General features: G+C 45.7%; 1 protein-coding gene across 1 annotated transcript in view; it reads right to left on the reverse strand.

The window, feature by feature from the left end:
- The window catches only part of LOC115074730 (proprotein convertase subtilisin/kexin type 5-like), a 103,599-nt gene extending 83,648 nt beyond the window's left edge, over window positions 1-19,951 (reverse strand). The window contains exons 1-3 of the mRNA XM_029574495.1: window positions 19,763-19,951; window positions 8,728-8,814; window positions 845-1,040 (exon numbers count right to left, since the gene is read on the reverse strand). Coding sequence (XP_029430355.1) covers window positions 845-906 — 62 coding nt within the window. The 5' untranslated portion in view covers window positions 907-1,040; window positions 8,728-8,814; window positions 19,763-19,951. The remainder of the gene's footprint in view (window positions 1-844; window positions 1,041-8,727; window positions 8,815-19,762) is intronic.
- Between the last annotated feature and the right edge of the window lie 555 nt (window positions 19,952-20,506).

Here is a 20,506-nt window from a genome sequence, read left to right on the forward strand (position 1 = left end):
CAATGGCTTTAATCACAATGATGTCAGCTATGATGTCAAAACACTCTAGTGCCAGAATGAAAGATAATATGCAGAGGTTGTGAGAGAGAGAATGGTAAGAAAAAAGTGAAATAGCATAGCAACCTTAAAAAAAAGGCAATAGGATTTTTTTTTTTTAGACCTTCCTAGCAGGACGGCACTTGGAGGTTGTGACATCGATTACTGCATATGTTGGAGGATTAACAACACTTTCACACATTCAGTGTAGAAAAGCCGAGCCCACTGGTTTAGCAAAATTTTACCAGCTTCCGTTTGCTGCAATTTGCCAACAAACATTTATATTGGCTCAAGTCTAGTAGCTGCACACTACAGAAATTGCACAGGCCACAGCTGCCTGGCACATAGCTGTAAAACTAGAGACAGGCCAAAGTATCACCATCTATACCTCTGCACATATATCTGGGCAAAACTCATCAGGTGGAATTTAGTGGCCTGTTGCCTGAGACTACAGAAAATAATTAGCTAAAATCAAAATTGAATTAACAAAGTTCCTCATATAAAAAGACACTTTGTTATTATCCCCATCAATCCCAAACTTTTAGCAGATCATTTAAAAAGAATCTCAGCACCACTTGATGGGAAATAACTCAGATAATAGGTGAGGGGGAGTTATATCCCAATCTGTAGTCGTGATATTTTCAGTCATCATTGGTAAGTACTTTAACGCTGTAACAGCATTTTGTTTTTTGTTTTTTTATGAAAAGCAGTTTCTTTTTTTCTTTAATTATATGGTTTGCAGATGCAACTGACTTTGATCGTCTCACCGTCATGGCCCCCATGGTGCTCTGTTTTTCCAATTACTCACGCTGGACAGCTGGACAGGCAGCGCCCACTGTGAAGGAAAAGGCTGTGTCCAGCCTTGCACATCACGCAGTTATCACTGGAACCCGCACAGCTCTCGCAGTTTGATGAACATTTCTCACACGTTTGGGTAAATAGATTCCCAAAGAAGCCGAGGGGGCAGTATTCAACACATCTGTTGTCATCATTCAGAAAATAGCCTGTTGGATAATAATAGTAATAATAATAATAATAAAAAGATCATGCTGTTTTTCATCTTCTTTAAGCTACCTCCCTAGCCATCCTGAGCATCTGCTGTGAGATTACTGCAGATGAATGAAGTTCTACACCCTAAGCCACCGTGAAAAAGAAATTACTGAGCAGTAAATGCTTACCCACTATTTTGCTATTTTTTATGACTCTTTAAAAAGACTTATTTTTTCAATTTATATTTAAACACATTATGGCACTAAATATAATAGATTTGAGTTATGGGCTAAGCCACAGACGATCCCACACCACAGCAGTTTGAGCCGTTCCAGTTTTTCCTTTGCTTTTATTTCACTCTGCAGTACTACAAAAGGCCAAGTACCCTGAGTGAAAGCTGCCGAAGAAAGAAACCCAGGTGTGCCAGTTAAGCTCCCAGGTCCCAGCAAATACTACATTGGCTCACTACTAAGGACTGACATTTACTTATACAGAATCCGCCACATCTCCTAACTGGTTGGTCAGCTATGAAATTCCATTTTCTAAAACTGCTGCACAGGATGTTAGTATATATTATTCTACATTATTGCCTTGATTTGTTATAGCTGGGAGAGGAATTCCTGTCCTACACAGTGCCATCCCATGCTGTCCCACTCAATACATGAAGATAATATCTGTTGGGCTCCCACTACCCTTTTACAACCTTTTAGCAGCTAATCAGTTTAAGTTGGTTGTGTATGTACCGTTCTTTCTTTTTCAAATTTTGTTTATTAATTTTGAAATAATTAGAAGAAATTCTTCATGAATGAAAAAACAAAACAAAACTCAAAACATAATTCCAAAAAAGGGAAACAGTCAAATATTAATTGTTAACTTCAGTCCACAAAGATAAAAGAGATCCAGTACAGTTACAGCATAATCCAGAAGAGCAAGGAACGTGCCTGTTTCTTTCTAATTACCGAGGTCTATTAACATGGGCATATGGGACTCCCGTGACCTTCCCCCTCGCACCCATGAACAAATCACAGAACACATATATTGCGTTAACAATGGCTGCAGTTTATTAAACCAAACAATAATCCGAGCCTCACAAACTTCGATACCCCTACTCCAGCAAACCCCCTTCCTCATTTTGGGGATTAGCCCCATCCAATGCCACGCCCAGGCGGTGTGAGGTTCAACAGCAGATCTCCGCCATGTCAGGCCCTCTAGGCCACCCCCCCCCTCCCCCCCAGCCATCAACCTGCCTTGTGCAGGACCCTTCCAGCTATACATATCTCAGAAGTCAAGCTACCAACCAGCACATTTAACTATACATTGTAGTAACTTGGCTCAGGCTTAAGCCCCCACCCCCGCAAACTGTGATATAGCACAACACTTCCCCCCAACACACCCTATACATAACCCCATGAATGGGTGGCAGGGAGGGAAAACATTCAGGCTCCTACCACATGCCAGACTGAGTAAAACTGCCGCTAATGGTCCCCTAGCTGCCCTCACATTTTCCCACCTTCCAGCACCCGGCTGGCAGAGCCAATCAAAATGATTCCTCTTATTTTGAAACCCCGTTTCCCCTGACTACTCCCATTAACCCTTCCCTTACACTTCCCATCTCCCCCCCCCCCCTCCCCTCCGGGCTTGGGAGGGAATGTCTGCCCCGCTACCATGATAATGGCGGTAGGGTGGACATAGCCCCCAGCCTTAAACTTACTAAAGTGCAATAATGCCTCAATGAGGATTAAATGCTTGCTTTGGTGTCCAATGCACATTAAAATTGTGTTAATGGTAACCCACTGGCTTGTGTTATCGATGCAAAAGAAAAACTACACCCTAAGACAGAAAATATTTTAAATGTGGCATCACATGCAAAGATATGCAAAGCAGCTCATGATTATTAAAATGGATGCTGCAAATCACGTTTAAGCTGTGCGATTTCTGGTAACTCACTGGCTAAAGCAAAAAGTTAATTAGAGGTCAAAAGGTGTATTTAACTTTCTTTGAGGACATTGGCAAACTAACACGGTACTCCGAGTCCAGCCTTCCTCCAGTAAGAGGTTCTGAGTTCCAATATCCTTGCCCTCACCTCCAAACCCTCAACCAAGTGATGGGGCTCTGAGACCTCTCATTCCTCACCGCCCAGTTCCTCCACCCCCACCTACCCATCCAATGCTGGCCAAAGTAAGATACCCACTGAACAGTACTATATTTGTTAACGATGGGGATTTTATTAATTATGAATATATGTATTACAAGATACTATTGGAATCACTATATGCATTTCATCGAATTGGGAATCGTGATTATATGTATGGGAGAGACTGAACCGTTATACTATTTTTGTATACTGTGATTCATTTATGATTCTACTTAATTAAGGATTTAGGAATGGTTTTGTTTTGTAATTATAAATCTGCTTGCAATATTATAAATAGCCTTGAGGTTTTTAATGAAATTAATAAGAATGAGATATAAATGTAATCAGCAGATGGCAGGAGAGATCACCAGTCACTCTCGCTCCAATGGCACCGGCTGACCTGTCCTTTGCTCCATGTCTGTGCTTTTAACACACCTTAGTGCAACATGTTTAACACTATATTCACTAAAGGTCGTAAAGAAATTCTATTGTGGCTGGTAATGTGTGCAGATGAGAAGGGAGTTGGAGGCTTGGATCCCCCATATTCACCTCTTTTGGGGGGTTAGGAGGGAAGGTGACAGGTGACAGCAGACCCTTCAGTCACTGGAGGAGACTGGGCTTTGCAAGCTTTCTTCTTCTTAGTTCCTTTCTCCCTAACCTGTCATGGCTCCCAAGCCAGATGTCAATGCCCAATGATCACTCATTGGATATGCCACAGTCATTGATGGGTGATTAAAAGTGATTTTTCTCCCTAGCAGCAGGTTCACGTGATGGTGGATGTACTGGGAAACACAGCCAGTTGCTTACAGGAATACAATGTCTGTGAAGGTCATTGCAGCCTCAACAAGTTCATATCCAGCTAGCCAGGTCGGCTAGTTTAAACAATGGCCTGTTTAGGGAAAAATAGCAGGTCTTTGTCCCATACACTGCTGTAGATTCCATCATTGCTTCAAAACCATTTTGTTGGTTCAGTGGCACACACAGCCCCTTTAAGGATGACCTGGTCTAAGCCTCACAGTATAAATAGGTTTTTAATGAGGATTTTTGGGTCTGCTCTGCTGTAAAGCCATGGCATGCATTAGACACTCCTCATTATTCCTTTTCAAACATGCAAAGCAGCTCTGGTAATGTAGGCGATAATAGAAAAAGCTGGAAGCTGGCAGAAACCATACCAAGGATGCTTGGACAGTGTGATCTAAAGGCAAGAAGTCCACAGTGACTAGCCACAGTTTTGTTTCCACACCACCACATCCGCATGCTCAAATACTTTTTCACTCCAGCTTCAGAGATTTCAGGGGGGATAACCCCAGCCTCATCAGGCCAGTAAAGTACAACAGTACCCAAGTCTTTCATTAAATTCGCCACCTCAATTTTAGGAGCAGAACTGTTAACGCAATACATAAAAAACAAAACATATGTAGGAAGATGCAGAAAAATAACCCTGAAGCTCTTTTTAAGAAAAGAACTAAAAGGATTCCTTATGCGATTCCTTGTGTGATCCTCTTTTCAGGGTAGTTTTCCCTTTGAAGAAGAGGTCACCTGCGGGCACTGTGTCCTTGCAACACTAGCTGCAGACTCAGGAGTTCTTCCAGATGGGTGGGGAGCACTTGCTCCTAGGCCAAGGAATCTATCACTCAGTCACTGTTTGTTTTAGAAACAGTCCTCACACCAAGAGTGTTGTTCCAATAAAAATAAAAGTTTACCCTGGCAAAACGGTACTTACAAAAAAAATCCACTTTCAGGAATCAGCAGAAAAATGAAAGAAACTCAAAACACTTTCAAAAATTGCAATTCTTATTCTTTAGCCCCTGGTGGCATCCCTTTTCTCTGAATTCTTTAAGAGCAGTGTAGGGATCTTCTGCTTCTTTTACAGGTTCTCCCCTCAGTACCTGCACTCTGCAGCTCTTGGACCAGTGCTCCTATCTGTCAACCATGGATGGACATCCTTCTCTGGATGCAGATGCATATTTGTCCACAATTCAATACACCAGACTTCTCCTCTGTTCCAGGACAAGACGACCCTTGTCCTGTGTTTCCAACTTAGAGAGGCAAAGCAATCTCCCCTTCCTCTTCACTTCTCACTGGAAGCAAGCTAGCAATATGCTGCCCCTCTTACCCCTAGGTTCTGTCTTCCCCTAATGACTATAAACGTTTTAGAGAGATCCTTCTACATAGGAATGGACCACGTAACTAACTCCACTCCTTCAGTTAATTGCCTTCTAGAACATTCCAATTAAGGTTTCAATAGGCCTTATATCATCAATGATGTTCATACCATATCAGTAGTATTTTATGAGACAATTACTAATTTCATTACATACCTGCATACTGACTGTATACAGTATAAGAGGAACTTCCACACACACACCTGCACATAACACACTTTTTTCTGGATACTGCAAACCAATACCCTACTGAGTAGGCTGGAAAGACCTCAGCCTCCCAGAAATGGCCCATTGCTTGTAGTAGCCAGGATTACAGCCAACCTTCTTGCTCTAGGGACTGGAGGGATGCTGATGCTCCAAAGACTATTGGCAACTGGCCTTTCAAGTACAGAAAAGAGAGAAAGTTACTGCAATCCCAGCTCACGCCAGGAAAGTGGCCATCTTGGTGGAAGACATGCTCTTACCTTTCCTACAGTTCCATAGGGAGTACTCTCGAACCACTGACAAAGAAATCAAAAGGCAGATATAGAGCCAAATTTATACTATTGCCAATAGGATTGTGTGACATCCTGGGAGGTGGAGGAATTCAAGCACAATTGAAGTCATACGAGAGCCCAAGTAGCCTGTAAACTAGGCAAGATCAGGAGGGGCCTGCAACTCACACACCTGGAAGAGCTGATTGCCAAAAATACCACCTGTGAGGCAAGCATCCAGGGGGCTGGAGGAAGCCCTGCAGTCTTAGCCTGGGAAACACAGAACCAGACTGTGCCATGTTAAAACAGTTCTATACATATCATTTAGCTACACCACTAGATGCTTAAGGGTAAAGTTGTAAGAGGACCTGTCTGTACAGACACTCCCTTCCAAATGGGGCCAAAGGTTTCACAATTGAATGTGTATGGCGTCCTCTTTTTTGCAGTTACACTCAGCATCCATCCCATTCTCTACTACTCTCCCACAGGATTCACTCGTCTCCAGGGAGACTCACAATAGCCAGGAAGTAAGCTCTTTTTTTTACATGTACAGTATCTGTCTGGTTGAATAATTTGAAGTGTCAATCAGGCACAGCACGGTGGAAGCAATGTCACAGTAAAGAGGCCCATGATTGTGGCAAACACAAATTGTTAGAATACATTAGAACGTGACACGAGCGGGGTCTAAAGATCGCACTGTAACTAAGCATTACGCTGGTGCAACTGGGCTGGAGGATGTCACAGATGAGATACATGTAGTTCACGAGGGGATGCTTCTTATTTTCCAGTCACTTCCCTAGGTGCCCCTTATCTGCTGTACTAGATCTGTTGCCCTGCACAGCATTCTCCTCCCCTCACTCCCCAGATAATGGATGAGAGAGTTACCGATGTGTTTTCAACAGAGGACACTTTCCCCCCCATCACACCCACTACACAAAGATGCTAAAGTGGAGTTGCCATATTTCTCTGATGAGAAACAGGATCCTCTTTACCCGAGTCTCCCTCTCCTCCTCTTTCACCCGAGTCAGACCAAGGAGGTAGGCAACGCCCTTGAGATATTCCTGTAAGCAAGTCAGCCTTAGAGCAGAATAGGCAGCAGTTGTTTGAACTAGAAACGAGACGTGATGCATTTCTGCAGGCTCATCCAGAGCAATAAAAAGAATTGTTGAGTTTTTTAGTGACTGGCCAAGAAGGACAACAGGTTCAACATGTAGCTGAGTTTTATGTGCCATGGAGGAGTATGAGGCTAACACCGCAGCCATATGCTGGTACATACTGGATGTTTGAGCAACATTTGACTGGAACACAGAAAATGTGGGGGGAACATCTGACGCGAGGGAAAACTTGATGCAACCTTCTGTACATTTTGCAGCGACACCTTGCAGGGAATCAGTGCCAGCAGAATTGCACTATAGTTAGGGCTTCTAAGTTTTAACTGATAAACCCTAATAAAATAGGTATTTATTAGATAAACAATGGAAAATACCACTTCCCCTAGTACTCTCTCACCCCTCCTTTGTCTACCCTGGATCCTCTGCACTGTTTTTGTGCCTTTTCCCTGCTAACAAATTTCCTCAGCTGCACAAATGTATATATTTTATTCACCTGAAAAAGTTACCCAACAATGATACAACAGTACCTGCACCACGAAAACACAGATAAATACCAATTCTTGGTACCCCCAAAGAACCATTAATTAGCTGAAAATACCCACATAGAGTTTATGAAATCTGAAGCCCTAGCTATAGTCCACCCCCTCCCCTCTCTCAGGAGGCTGATTAGCTCCAGGTTAAAATGTAGGCTAGTGGGTCAGTAGGCATTTCAGACCTGCTCCACCAAATTCATGCTAGACAGACACCAGACAGTTCTTGGAACTCCTCTAAAGCCTTAGAGTCCGCAGCTGCTTTCTAGATCCCATACTGGTAGACAGCCAGGGATTCTGGTAGAGGCAGGCCCTCTCATCCATAAGACCAGCATGTTCCCCTGATGTTAGAGAAAACCTCTGTGAATTTAAGGTCATGAGAGTACAGGATGATGAAGATTGTTGAGAAGTGCAACACTGGAGAGACCTGTTTTTCTGTATTTCCACACAGAAGTAACATATATCGTTTGTACCATTTACAAATGAAATTGCAGCATTCTGGAACTTTTTCAACAGATGATGCTCCAGCGGGCTGCAGTCCTGTTAAATACGCCCAGAAAAGGCTCTGAATGGGGCTTGTTTGAAACTTCTTCCTTATCATTTGTTTGGGATTCCATGTTCCAGGGGGATCAGATAGAATAAAAGGAAACAGTGTGGTATGGCCTGGATCCTATGACTTTCTGTAGGAAGAAAAGAAAAACTACAAGGTTCCTCTCAAAGGAAGAAATGGAAGCTATGCAGAGCAGAAGGGAGACTGCCTGGATTTACTCCTGCAAATACAAGTTGTATCTAGAGGACTGAATTGCTAGTAGTGGGCAGGAGTGAAGATGGAGTTGATATGCAGAGTAAGTATAGGCAGGTTCTGATGTATACACATTCCAAATATCTTTCAGGATTTCTGAATAACCTTTTAAATATTTCAAAACTCACCAAACAGCACTAAATTCCCCCTTTTCAGACAGTATACCCAGGTGAACACCCTTCAGGGCTGAATCAAATCCAAAATGTTTAGTAATGGGGAAATTCAAAGGAGTTTTTTGTAGCATTGGTGCTCCATGCTGCTTATTTTGCTGCATACAAGCATTAGTGCTACACAGCTTCTATATATCTTTCTCCTCTTGCCAAATGCAGCAGTAAAATAAACACTTCACAGAACACGTGGGGACCGATGCAGTATCACGAGTGTAACAACGTGCGTCCAACCTGTGCGCCAGGCTGAGTGCATCTTCTTACTGCATCGGCCTCATGCTGCTGTTCTTGTTCCATACATGAAAAATGAAATCTTACCAGAGTGACAAGAGAGACAATGTAAAGCGTGGGGTCCAATACAGCTTTGACAGGACACATCACAGGCACGACACTTGCCGTCAGCAGCTATGAAATATAACAATAAATTTAATTTTTAATTGTTTGATCAGCAAAGTTAAACTATTTGAAGAGACATTCAAAGTTTAGAAAATAAAGTACGTAGGTGGGTAATTTTGTAATAGCCTGAATAAGAAAGTTGGCAAATACGGGCTTAAGTTAGATCAATTTCAAGGTGAATTTATCCCACCAAATCTGCCTGCATACAATTTCACCTGCTAATACCTACAGTACCTGAATGTAAACCAATGTGATATCTCAGATCGAATGTCGGTATATAAAAAAGTAATAAATAAATAAATAATTTGTGCAGGAAATTTTCAGGAAAAATTATGGGCATAATTTTGAAAATCTAAAAGAATGGATATAAATCCAAATCCCTCCTCGTCTTCTCCTCTGCAAACACCTCTGCTCATTGCAGGCACATATATGTAAGTCAGTTTATCTGGATATGGCGCAGACAATTATATTTCCACTGCTTTGAAAATGACCCTCATAATTTCTGTGGTCATTACATTCAAATTCATCACTTTACATTCCACAGCAATTTGTTAGCCAAGTATTGTTTGTTTTAGGGATGTGAAGTCATTGAAACAACATTGAAAATACCAATGACATTAGTTGCTTTGTTTTGTTATTTCTAATCCAAAACAGAAAAAAAAGCCCAACATATTTTTGTTTCGTTTCAGCACACACTAAGATCATTTTAGCATGCACTAAATTAATTTAATGCATACTAAAATGCAGAAACAAATTTAAAAAGAAACCTGAAATATTGTCAATCAAATGACAAAGGAAACAAAGCAAAACTTTTTCCCATGCATCCCATTAATCTGTTATCAGGGTGCTGGGTGGGAAGCATTGTTGATAAATATTTTCTGCATATTTAACTTTCTCTTTGCACCTGCGTCCCAGCTGGAATACAGTTGACCTGTGCAAAAGGAGACTGATTATAACCATATCAGAAATTATAGGTAATCTGGGGAATGAACAAAATGGTAACTTTGCTTAGCTCAATAATTCACAGTAGGGAAGTCTTTTCATAAACTTCATAAGAGCACTGTGTGCCTGATTTAGCTGGCTAAGGGGGTTATTTTCTATACCTATTCATATGCGATAGCAAGTGGGGAGCGGGGCAGGGAGGGGAGGAGTCGGGGCGGCGAGGAGGCGGATGTGGCGGTATCTTCACTGGCGGTGATAAGGTAAGCCACGTTATCGCCGCCAGTAGCGCGCCCAATAGTGCCACCTTTCACGGTGGCGCTATTGGGTACGAAAGCCGGCAGTGATAACACCGCGGTGGGGCGATCGCTGCCGGCTTTCGCAGGCCCGCCCCCCTCTTTGCTCCCCTGCCCCCCGTTACCGCCGAGATTCACCATTCTCCATGAGAATGGAAACTCCAGGCCTAAGTTAAGCTAATTTTCAGCTGCAGCTGAGCCAGCTAGGTTACAGCTAAAAATGACTCTGCATCTAGCCGTTTTAAATCTAGCCAGCAAGATTTAGGTTGGCAGTTTCAATGCTCAGGATTAGGCACAAAAAATTCTGCAAAATTCTACATACTTTATATTTGGTCAAAATAACAAAATATACATGACAATCTTTAAGTAATTAATTTAAAATGTAACAAAAAAGTTATTACTTAAAGAACCAGAGTTTTAAACATTTTGAGCAGAATTTCTCTAGAAGTTCACTATAAGAGTTCTATCCTCTCTCCCTACTCCCCTGGCCAGTCTCCTTTCACTTTTCCCTCTCAGGCCCCAACTCCTGCACCTGCCACTATCTCTCCCCCTCTAGGCTCAATCCTTTCCACTCTATCTCCACTCCTAGAGTTTGACCCCTCTTTCAATACTGCTCCTCACACAGGCTCCCTCTGTCCCTCTCTCTCTCTCTCTCACACATACACATAGGCTCCCTCTCTCTAGTGTACATACACACCCCCTAATACAGGCTCCCTTCTCTCACACTCACACACACACACATGCCCTCATACAGACTCGCTCTCTCTCTCTCACATGCACACCCATCCTATACAGGCTTCCTTTCTCTCTTGCACACACCCACACAGGCTCCCTTTCTCTCTCACGCATACACCCTCACACAGGCTACCTATGTCTCTCTCTCACACACTCCTGCACACTGGCTTCCTCTCTCGCTCAACCCCCCTACACATAGGTACCCTCTTTCTCTCTCTCACACACACACAGACACACACACAGGCTTTCTTTCTTACATATACACACTCTCACATGCTCCCTCTCACACAAACAAGCACCCTCACATTACACACAATCTCTTTTTCACATAGAAACATAGAAATAACGGCAGAAAAGGACCAATAGTCCACCCAGTCTGTCTAGAAAGCTTCCCATGGTAGTATCTGCCGCGCTGTGCAGGTTACCCCCATGTATCAGTCAGTTTTGCTTGATGTGCTTTGCTTATGGACTTGGCCATAGAAGCAATCCCGTGTTTTTTCCTTAATGTCTGAGCATCAGAACCCCAGACTGTAAAAAAAAGTCATGGCTCGTATTGGTTGTCCCTGAATCCAAATTTCTCTTTCCTTTCAGCCCCCTCCTTCGAAGCAGAGGGCAATGTTACAGTTGCATCAAAAGCATCAAGGTTTACTAGTTAAGGGTGGTAATCCCATGCGTCTATTTAGGGTAGTAACCGCTGCACTGTGCTGATTACCCCTTAGAGCATCAGTTCTGCAGACTGTAAAAGTCAGGGCCCTCTAGATAGTGTATGACGTTCTCTACGCCTGCCCTTTGCTCGACAACCCACTGCAGGAAAGAACTGAAAAGCTCAAAGCGAGCACATGAATCTGAACAGTCCATTGGCATACATTTATCAAAACAGTACTGCACCTGGAACTGGAAGCGTGGGTGCACTGGCAACAGTCTGAAGGCTGATTCAATATCATTTTTAGGGATGTGAATCGTTTTCCATATCGTCTTAACGATAGAAATCGTGTGGCAGGGCAAGAAAATCGTGTTAGGCACGATTTTTTAGTTAAAAAATCGTTAAAAATCGTTTTTTCCGATTAGTGCGCACTAACGGAGAGTTAGTGCGCATTTTCAGTTAGTGCGCACTAACGGAGAGTTAGTGCGCACTAACTGAAAATGATACAATTTGACACTTTTCAGGTCAGTTAAGGTCAGTTTAGGAATGAATATGTATTCCTATTGGCTGCCCTCTTATTTATTCATGTTACCAAGCTTCCCACTGACAGTATATGAGGGATGGGAAATGGAAACAGTTGGTAGCTTGACAAAACAAGTAATGTGATCAGTCAATGTGACTAGAACTTGTGCCCTAACCCTGATACCAGGGGTATTGTGATCTTCCTGCACACAGTGCCCTATTCCTGATACCGGGGGTGTTGGGATCTTCTTGCACACATCCTGGTATCAGGGATAGGGCACTGCATGCAGGAAGATCACAACACCCCTGGTATTAGGGATAGGGCACTGCGTGCAGGAAGATCACAACACTCCTGGTATTAATAGGGATAGGGCACTGCATGCAGGAAGATCACAACACCCCTGGTATCAGGGATAGGGCACTGTGTGCAGGAAGATCACCCCGGAGGAGTGAGGGTCAGGCAGCTCCCCCCTGTCTGTGAAGCCAGCCTCTCACTAGTAATGCAGGGAGGGAGCTGTCTCAGACTTCACCATCCTCCTCCCCCCCCCCCCCTCACCCACACACCATTCACTAGCTGGGACATGGGGGAAGTCAGGAGTGAGGGTCAGGCAGCTCCCCCCTGTCTGTGAAGCCAGCCTCTCACTAGTAATGCAGGGAGGGAGCTGTCTCAGACTTCCCCATCCTCCCCCCCCCCCTCACCCACACACCATTCACTAGCTGGGACATGGGGGAAGTCAGGAGTGAGGGTCAGGCAGCTCCCCCCTGTCTGTGAATCCAGCCTCTCACTAGTAATGCAGGGAGGGAGCTGTCTCAGACTTCACCATCCTCCTCCCCCCCCCCCTCACCCACACACCATTCACCAGCTGAGACATGGGGGAAGTCAGGAGTGAGGGTCAGGCAGCTCCCCCCTGTCTGTGAAGCCAGCCTCTCACTAGTAATGCAGGGAGGGAGCTGTCTCAGACTTCACCATCCTCCCCCCCCCCCCCCTCACCCACACACCATTCACTAGCTGGGACATGGGGGAAGTCAGGAGTGAGGGTCAGGCAGCTCCCCCCTGTCTGTGAAGCCAGCCTCTCACTAGTAATGCAGGGAGGGAGCTGTCTCAGACTTCACCATCCTCCCCCCCCCCCTCACCCACACACCATTCACTAGCTGGGACATGGGGGAAGTCAGGAGTGAGGGTCAGGCAGCTCCCCCCTGTCTGTGAAGCCAGCCTCTCACTAGTAATGCAGGGAGGGAGCTGTCTCAGACTTCACCATCCTCCCCCCCCCCCCTCACCCACACACCATTCACTAGCTGGGACATGGGGGAAGTCAGGAGTGAGGGTCAGGCAGCTCCCCCCTGTCTGTGAAGCCAGCCTCTCACTAGTAATGCAGGGAGGGAGCTGTCTCAGACTTCACCATCCTCCCCCCCCCCCCCTCACCCACACACCATTCACTAGCTGGGACATGGGGGAAGTCAGGAGTGAGGGTCAGGCAGCTCCCCCCTGACTGTGAAGCCAGCCTCTCACTAGTAATGCAGGGAGGGAGCTGTCTCAGACTTCACCATCCTCCTCCCCCCCCCCCCCCTCACCCACACACCATTCACTAGCTGGGACATGGGGGAAGTCAGGAGTGAGGGTCAGGCAGCTCCCCCCCTGTCTGTGAAGCCAGCCTCTCACTAGTAATGCAGGGAGGGAGCTGTCTCAGACTTCACCATCCTCCCCCCTCCCCCCTCACCCACACACCATTCACTAGCTGGGACATGGGGGAAGTCAGGAGTGAGGGGCAGGCAGCTCCCCCCTGTCTGTGAAGCCAGCCTCTCACTAGTAATGCAGGGAGGGAGCTGTCTCAGACTTCACCATCCTCCCCCCCCCCCCCTCACCCACACACCATTCACTAGCTGGGACATGGGGGAAGTCAGGAGTGAGGGTCAGGCAGCTCCCCCCCTGTCTGTGAAGCCAGCCTCTCACTAGTAATGCAGGGAGGGAGCTGTCTCAGACTTCACCATCCTCCCCCCCCCCTCACCCACACACCATTCACTAGCTGGGACATGGGGGAAGTCAGGAGTGAGGGTCAGGCAGCTCCCCCCTGACTGTGAAGCCAGCCTCTCACTAGTAATGCAGGGAGGGAGCTGTCTCAGACTTCACCATCCTCCTCCCCCCCCCCCCCTCACCCACACACCATTCACTAGCTGGGACATGGGGGAAGTCAGGAGTGAGGGTCAGGCAGCTCCCCCATGTCTGTGAAGCCAGCCTCTCACTAGTAATGCAGGGAGGGAGCTGTCTCAGACTTCACCATCCTCCCCCCCCCCCCCCTCACCCACACACCATTCACTAGCTGGGACATGGGGAAGTCAGGAGTGAGGGTCAGGCAGCTCCCCCCTGTCTGTGAAGCCAGCCTCTCACTAGTAATGCAGGGAGGGAGCTGTCTCAGACTTCACCATCCTCCCCCCCCCCCTCACCCACACACCATTCACTAGCTGGGACATGGGGGAAGTCAGGAGTGAGGGTCAGGCAGCTCCCCCCTGTCTGTGAAGCCAGCCTCTCACTAGTAATGCAGGGAGGGAGCTGTCTCAGACTTCACCATCCTCCCCCCCCCCCCCTCACCCACACACCATTCACTAGCTGGGACATGGGGGAAGTCAGGAGTGAGGGTCAGGCAGCTCCCCCCTGACTGTGAAGCCAGCCTCTCACTAGTAATGCAGGGAGGGAGCTGTCTCAGACTTCACCATCCTCCTCCCCCCCCCCCCTCACCCACACACCATTCACTAGCTGGGACATGGGGGAAGTCAGGAGTGAGGGTCAGGCAGCTCCCCCCTGTCGGTGAAGCCAGCCTCTCACTAGTAATGCAGGGAGGGAGCTGTCTCAGACTTCACCATCCTCCCCCCCCCCCCTCACCCACACACCATTCACTAGCTGGGACATGGGGGAAGTCAGGAGTGAGGGTCAGGCAGCTCCCCCCTGTCTGTGAATCCAGCCTCTCACTAGTAATGCAGGGAGGGAGCTGTCTCAGACTTCACCATCCTCCTCCCCCCCCCCCCCTCACCCACACACCATTCACTAGCTGGGACATGGGGGAAGTCAGGAGTGAGGGTCAGGCAGCTCCCCCCTGTCTGTGAAGCCAGCCTCTCACTAGTAATGCAGGGAGGGAGCTGTCTCAGACTTCACCATCCTCCCCCCCCCCCCTCACCCACACACCATTCACTAGCTGGGACATGGGGGAAGTCAGGAGTGAGGGTCAGGCAGCTCCCCCCTGTCTGTGAAGCCAGCCTCTCACTAGTAATGCAGGGAGGGAGCTGTCTCAGACTTCACCATCCTCCCCCCCCCCCCCCTCACCCACACACCATTCACTAGCTGGGACATGGGGGAAGTCAGGAGTGAGGGTCAGGCAGCTCCCCCCTGTCTGTGAAGCCAGCCTCTCACTAGTAATGCAGGGAGGGAGCTGTCTCAGACTGGTATCAGGGTTAGGGCACTGTGTGCAGGAAGATCACAACACTCCTGGTATTAATAGGGATAGGGCACTGTAAGAGATGACTGTAGTAGATTGAATAAAGATCTGATGTTTCTGCTCTCCTCACACCAAACAAAAACAAAACACAAGCAGAGAAGCCCTTCTTACAAAGCTGAGCTAGTGAGTTAAGTAGGAGGAAAAGTAAACATACTTGTGCCAGTGTGGCTACTTAAAAAATACACTTACCAACAATCAATTACATATATTTGAACTGTGTACAGTTCCAGCCAGGACCACCTTTCTAAAATGCACAGTGATTGGCAAATTCAACATGCACTAGCATTTCAGGTGCCTGCTAACAAAAATAATAAACAAACAAGTTCTAGTCACGTGAGTGCTGATCATTACATTACTTTTTTTGTCAAGCTTCCAACTGTTTCCATTTCACATCCCCCCAACCATTACCTCAGTGTTAGCCTTGGTAACATCAATAGATAAGAGCACAGCCAGCCAATAGGAATACATACATACATATTCATTCCTAAGTGACCTTTACTGACCTGGGAAGTGTGAACACTTTGTTTCATTTTCTGTTGGTGTTCGTTAGTTTCCAGTTCCATTTCCCATCCCCCCAACCATCACCTCAGTGGTAACCTTGGTAACATCAATAGATAAGAGGGCAGCCAGCCAATAGGAACACATATTCATTCCTAACTGACCTTCAGTGACCTGGAAAGTGTTTATTTGTATCATTTTCAGTTAGTGCGCACTAAATCGAGTTAGTGCGCACTAACGGGGAGTTAGTGCGCACTAACTCGATTTAGTGCGCACTAACACGATTTAACGATTTTTAACGATAAATCGTTAGAATTTCTATTGTATCGTGTTCTATAACGATTTAAGACGATATTAACATTATCGGACGATAATTTTAATCGTTGAAAAACGATTCACATCCCTAATCATTTTATGCCATTAATGCACCCTTTCTTCACTCTCTCAGCAAGGATATGGTGCTGTCAAAGGATGCATACTGCACCGTGCATTCCTCCTGCAGTAAGCAGTCGTTCACTGACTCCCTGCATGGGTAGGACAAGTTTTGCATGAGCCTGAATTTTCCTGGCTCCTTTTTTGAAACAATGGGCAATGGAAAAATTATCATCTCCACAAATTGGGGGGGATCAGTGAACGGGCCCGCTATTCTGCAAAGAGCCAGCTCCAAGCTGATTTTTTGTTGCACAATATTCACATGTCACATGACAAAGTGACTATTATTGATGTGTTAGAGCCAATCTTTCCTTGGTAAGGGATTAAGAACCATTCCTGAAAGCTACTTTAGAAGCAGCATTGAGCCTAGGAAAACAGTCTAGCCATGGGATCATTTAGCTTATAGGGGATGGAGCCATCCAGGAGATGCGGAAATCATCTGGCATTAGTGACCCTCCCTGTCGTGGCCTTTATGAGGCACTTGGATGCAGGATGCGACCCAAAGGAGATGAAACAAACATGCCTGAATTTGCAGTCCTGGAAACTGCAAGACAATTTATTGAAGCACCAACATGTGCCAGTACAGACCGGACCATGGGCACTACAGCACTGTTAGGTTTCTGTGCGGGCTGACCCCGGGCTCCTGAATCACGTGCCTTGCTAGTCACGTGCTTCAGCCACAGTCCTACATCCTAGGTTCCCCAGGACATAAACCTATTATCCTCCATCTTGTCCTGGAAGCGCTCAATGGAATTTAGCCATGCCCACCCTTCATAATCCTTGTATGACTCAGTATTATTCTGATTAATATTATTTAACATTTCTATAGCACTGCTAAGCTAATGAAATGCTGTACAGATAAATATAACAGGGATTCCCTGCTCTGTGGATCTTACAGAGAGGTCAGTGTTGAATGGGGTCCTATCCTAACCATCATACATAATGAAATTTACAAAGACAACAACTCATCCCTAGACAACATGATTACAATCCACAAATCACCCCGCTCTTCAAGATCTTCTGACAAATTACAGCTATTCATTCATCCTCTCTCCTCTGCAAAACTATCCTCTACTAACATAGAGCTTTCTCCATAGCCAGACCAAAAGAATGGAACTCTATCCCAGAATATCTAAGCTCCATCAAAAATTCCAAAAACTTCAAAAAAGAACTAAAGACATGGCTGTTTAGACAATCATACACAGAATGATTTGATCTATATAGACCATTCCCAACCACCTTCTAAACACAATTTCTTCGTTATATATGCTAATAAGTACTATACTAAACTAACCTAGTTTGTCTCATTCTAAAAAAAAAAAATGTTTAATCTACTTTTGCTGAGACGTTATATAACCACATTTTTCTCTTAGTTTGGTGTTATTTATAATTTTATAACTGTTCACTGTATGAAACTGTTGTTACAATGTAAACCGGAATGAAGGCAGCCTGCTATATTTCGGTATAAAAAAAGAATATAAATAAATAAATAAATAAAATCCTTAGGCACTTCTCACCAGATATCGGCAATAAGACTCAGAGTTTGGGGGAGCTGCCCCTGGAGCCAACCCCATAAGAGACACCTTATGGAACCAGGGGTTCCCAACTCTCTCCTGGAGGCACACCTAACCAGTTGGGTTTTCAGGATTGCCACAAGGAATGTGCATAAGATATGTTTGCAAACAATGGTGACCCAGCGCATGGATATCCTCAAAACACGACTGGTTAGTGTGCCTCCAGGAAAGGGTTGGGAAACACTGGGATAAATAATGAGATGAGGGAAAGGGGCCCCTCTGTCTCCCCAATTCCCAGATCTTCAGAGGAGACCCCCCCCCCCCGGTGTCAGAACAGGGGTCGGGGGAATGACACCCACTTCCTTCATGGCCACGTGGTGCAATATAAGCACGTGATCATGAAAGAAGTCAATAGTACATAAGAACATAAGAACATACCATACTGGATCAGACCAAGGGTCCATCAAGTCCAGCATCTTGTTTCCAAAGGTGGCCAATCCAGGCCATAAGAACCTGGAAAGTACCCAAAACTAAGTCTATTCCATGTTACCGTTGCTAGTAATAGCGGTGGTTATTATCTAAGTCAACTTAATTAATAGCAGGTAATGGACTTCTCCTCCAAGAACTTATCCAATCCTTTTTTAAACACAGCTATACTAACTGCACTAACCACATCTTCTGGCAACAAATTCCAGAGTTTAAATGTGCGTTGAGTGAAAAAGAACTTTCTCCGATTAGTTTTAAATGTGCCACATGCTAACTTCATGGAGTGCTCCCTAGTCTTTCTATTATCCGAAAGAGTAAAAAAACGATTCACATCTACCTATTCTAGATCTCTCATGATTTTAAACACCTCTATCATATCCCCCCTCAGCCGTCTCTTCTCCAAGCTGAAAAGTCCTAACCTCTTTAGTCTTTCCTCATAGGAGAGCTGTTCCTTTCCCTTTATCATTTTGGTTGCCCTTCTCCATCGCAATTATATCTCTTTTGAGATGCAGCAACCAGAATTGTACACAGTATTCAAGGTGCAGTCTCACCATGGAGCGATACAGAGGCATTATGACATTTTCCGTTTTATTCACCATTCCTTTTCTAATAATTCCCAACATTCTGTTTGCTTTTTTGACTGCCACAGCACACTGAACCGACGATTTTTCGTACGGAAAATGGCGCCGGCAGATCGACTGCAGGAGGTCGTTCAGCGAGGGTTCCGGCGCCTCGCTGAACGACCTCCTGCAGTCGATCTCCTGCCGGCGCCATTTTCCGTACGAAAACGATTCGCGGCGGGAAATCGCTCCCTGACCCCCACTGGACCTCCAGGAACTTTTGGCCAGCTTGGGGGGGGCCTCCTGACCCCCACAAGACTTGCCAAAAGTCCAGCGGGGGTCCGGAAGGACCTCCTGCCGTCCAATCGTGTTCGTCTATGGCCGCCGCCATTTTTCGGCGCCATTTTGGAAAATGGCGCCGGCCGAAGACAACAAGATTCAGTAGCAGGAGCCCGTTCCGGACCGCTGCCGTTCCGGACCGCCGCTGGACCCGCAGGTTATTTAAGTCATTTGGGGGGGGGTTCGGGAGGGTGAGGGATTTAATTTAAAGGGTCGGGGGTGGGTTTTAGGGGGTTTTAATGTGCCGGTTTTGCGATTTTACGTTTTTTCGATTTTTCGATTTTTTACGATTTTTCACACGATTTTTCACGATATTTTACCCCCCCAAACGGCAACAATACGATTCCCTCCCCCTCCCAGCCGAAATCGATCGTTAAGACGATCGAGGACACGATTCACATCTCTAGCTAGGGGTTCGTAAGTAGCTAACCTACTCTACTGGACAGATGTTTGAACTTTAAGATAGAACTCTGCAAATATATCAGAGGAAACCAGATAAGTGTACCAGCAAAGTACTGTCCAGATGAACAGGTTAGAATCTGACATGAGCCATATACAGACTGCTTTCCATCTAGACACAAATCACATTCATGAGCTGATGGTCCATGGCAAGTCTGACAAGAAATGTGGCAAACTTCACAGCGCCAGCTGTTGGAGTCCTGGAAGGTTCCAATTGGACAGTGCAGAATGCAACTTTTATCTGTGTTCAAAAAAAGGAAAAAATCAGTGACTGGTCATTTTTACAGTTTGAAAATACTGACAATGCAACTCTTCAGTCATGTGGACAAGATTTAAAACATTTGAAGTCTTTGTTCAAATCCTAATTCCATTAATTAGAAATTATTGTTTTTATAGCAGACAATTTTCAATAGCCGTTTACCTGTATAAATAGCCAATCTAGCTTGGTAAATTTGCTGTCTGAAACATTGCCTATCTTTCTCCCCAGTAAAAGTATGCACACTGCACAGGAAGCAACAACGTGTCTGCTTTTACACATAGGAAAAGTAGCCGGGGTTCAGAGGCAGGGTTAGGTGAGGGGAGGCATCAATTCACTTAAGGGTAGATTTTAAAAAATTGCGCGATCGCGTACTTTTGTTTGCGCACCAGGCGCAAACAAAAGTACGCTGGATTTTATAAGATACGCGCGTAGCCGCGCGTATCTTATAAAATCCAGGGTTGGCACGCGCAAGGGGGTGCACATTTGTGCAACCTGCGCGCGCCGAGCCCAGCGCGCGCTGCCTGTTCCCTC

Source organism: Rhinatrema bivittatum, chromosome 13, assembly GCF_901001135.1.
Source record: "Rhinatrema bivittatum chromosome 13, aRhiBiv1.1, whole genome shotgun sequence".
Lineage (NCBI taxonomy): Eukaryota > Metazoa > Chordata > Amphibia > Gymnophiona > Rhinatrematidae > Rhinatrema > Rhinatrema bivittatum.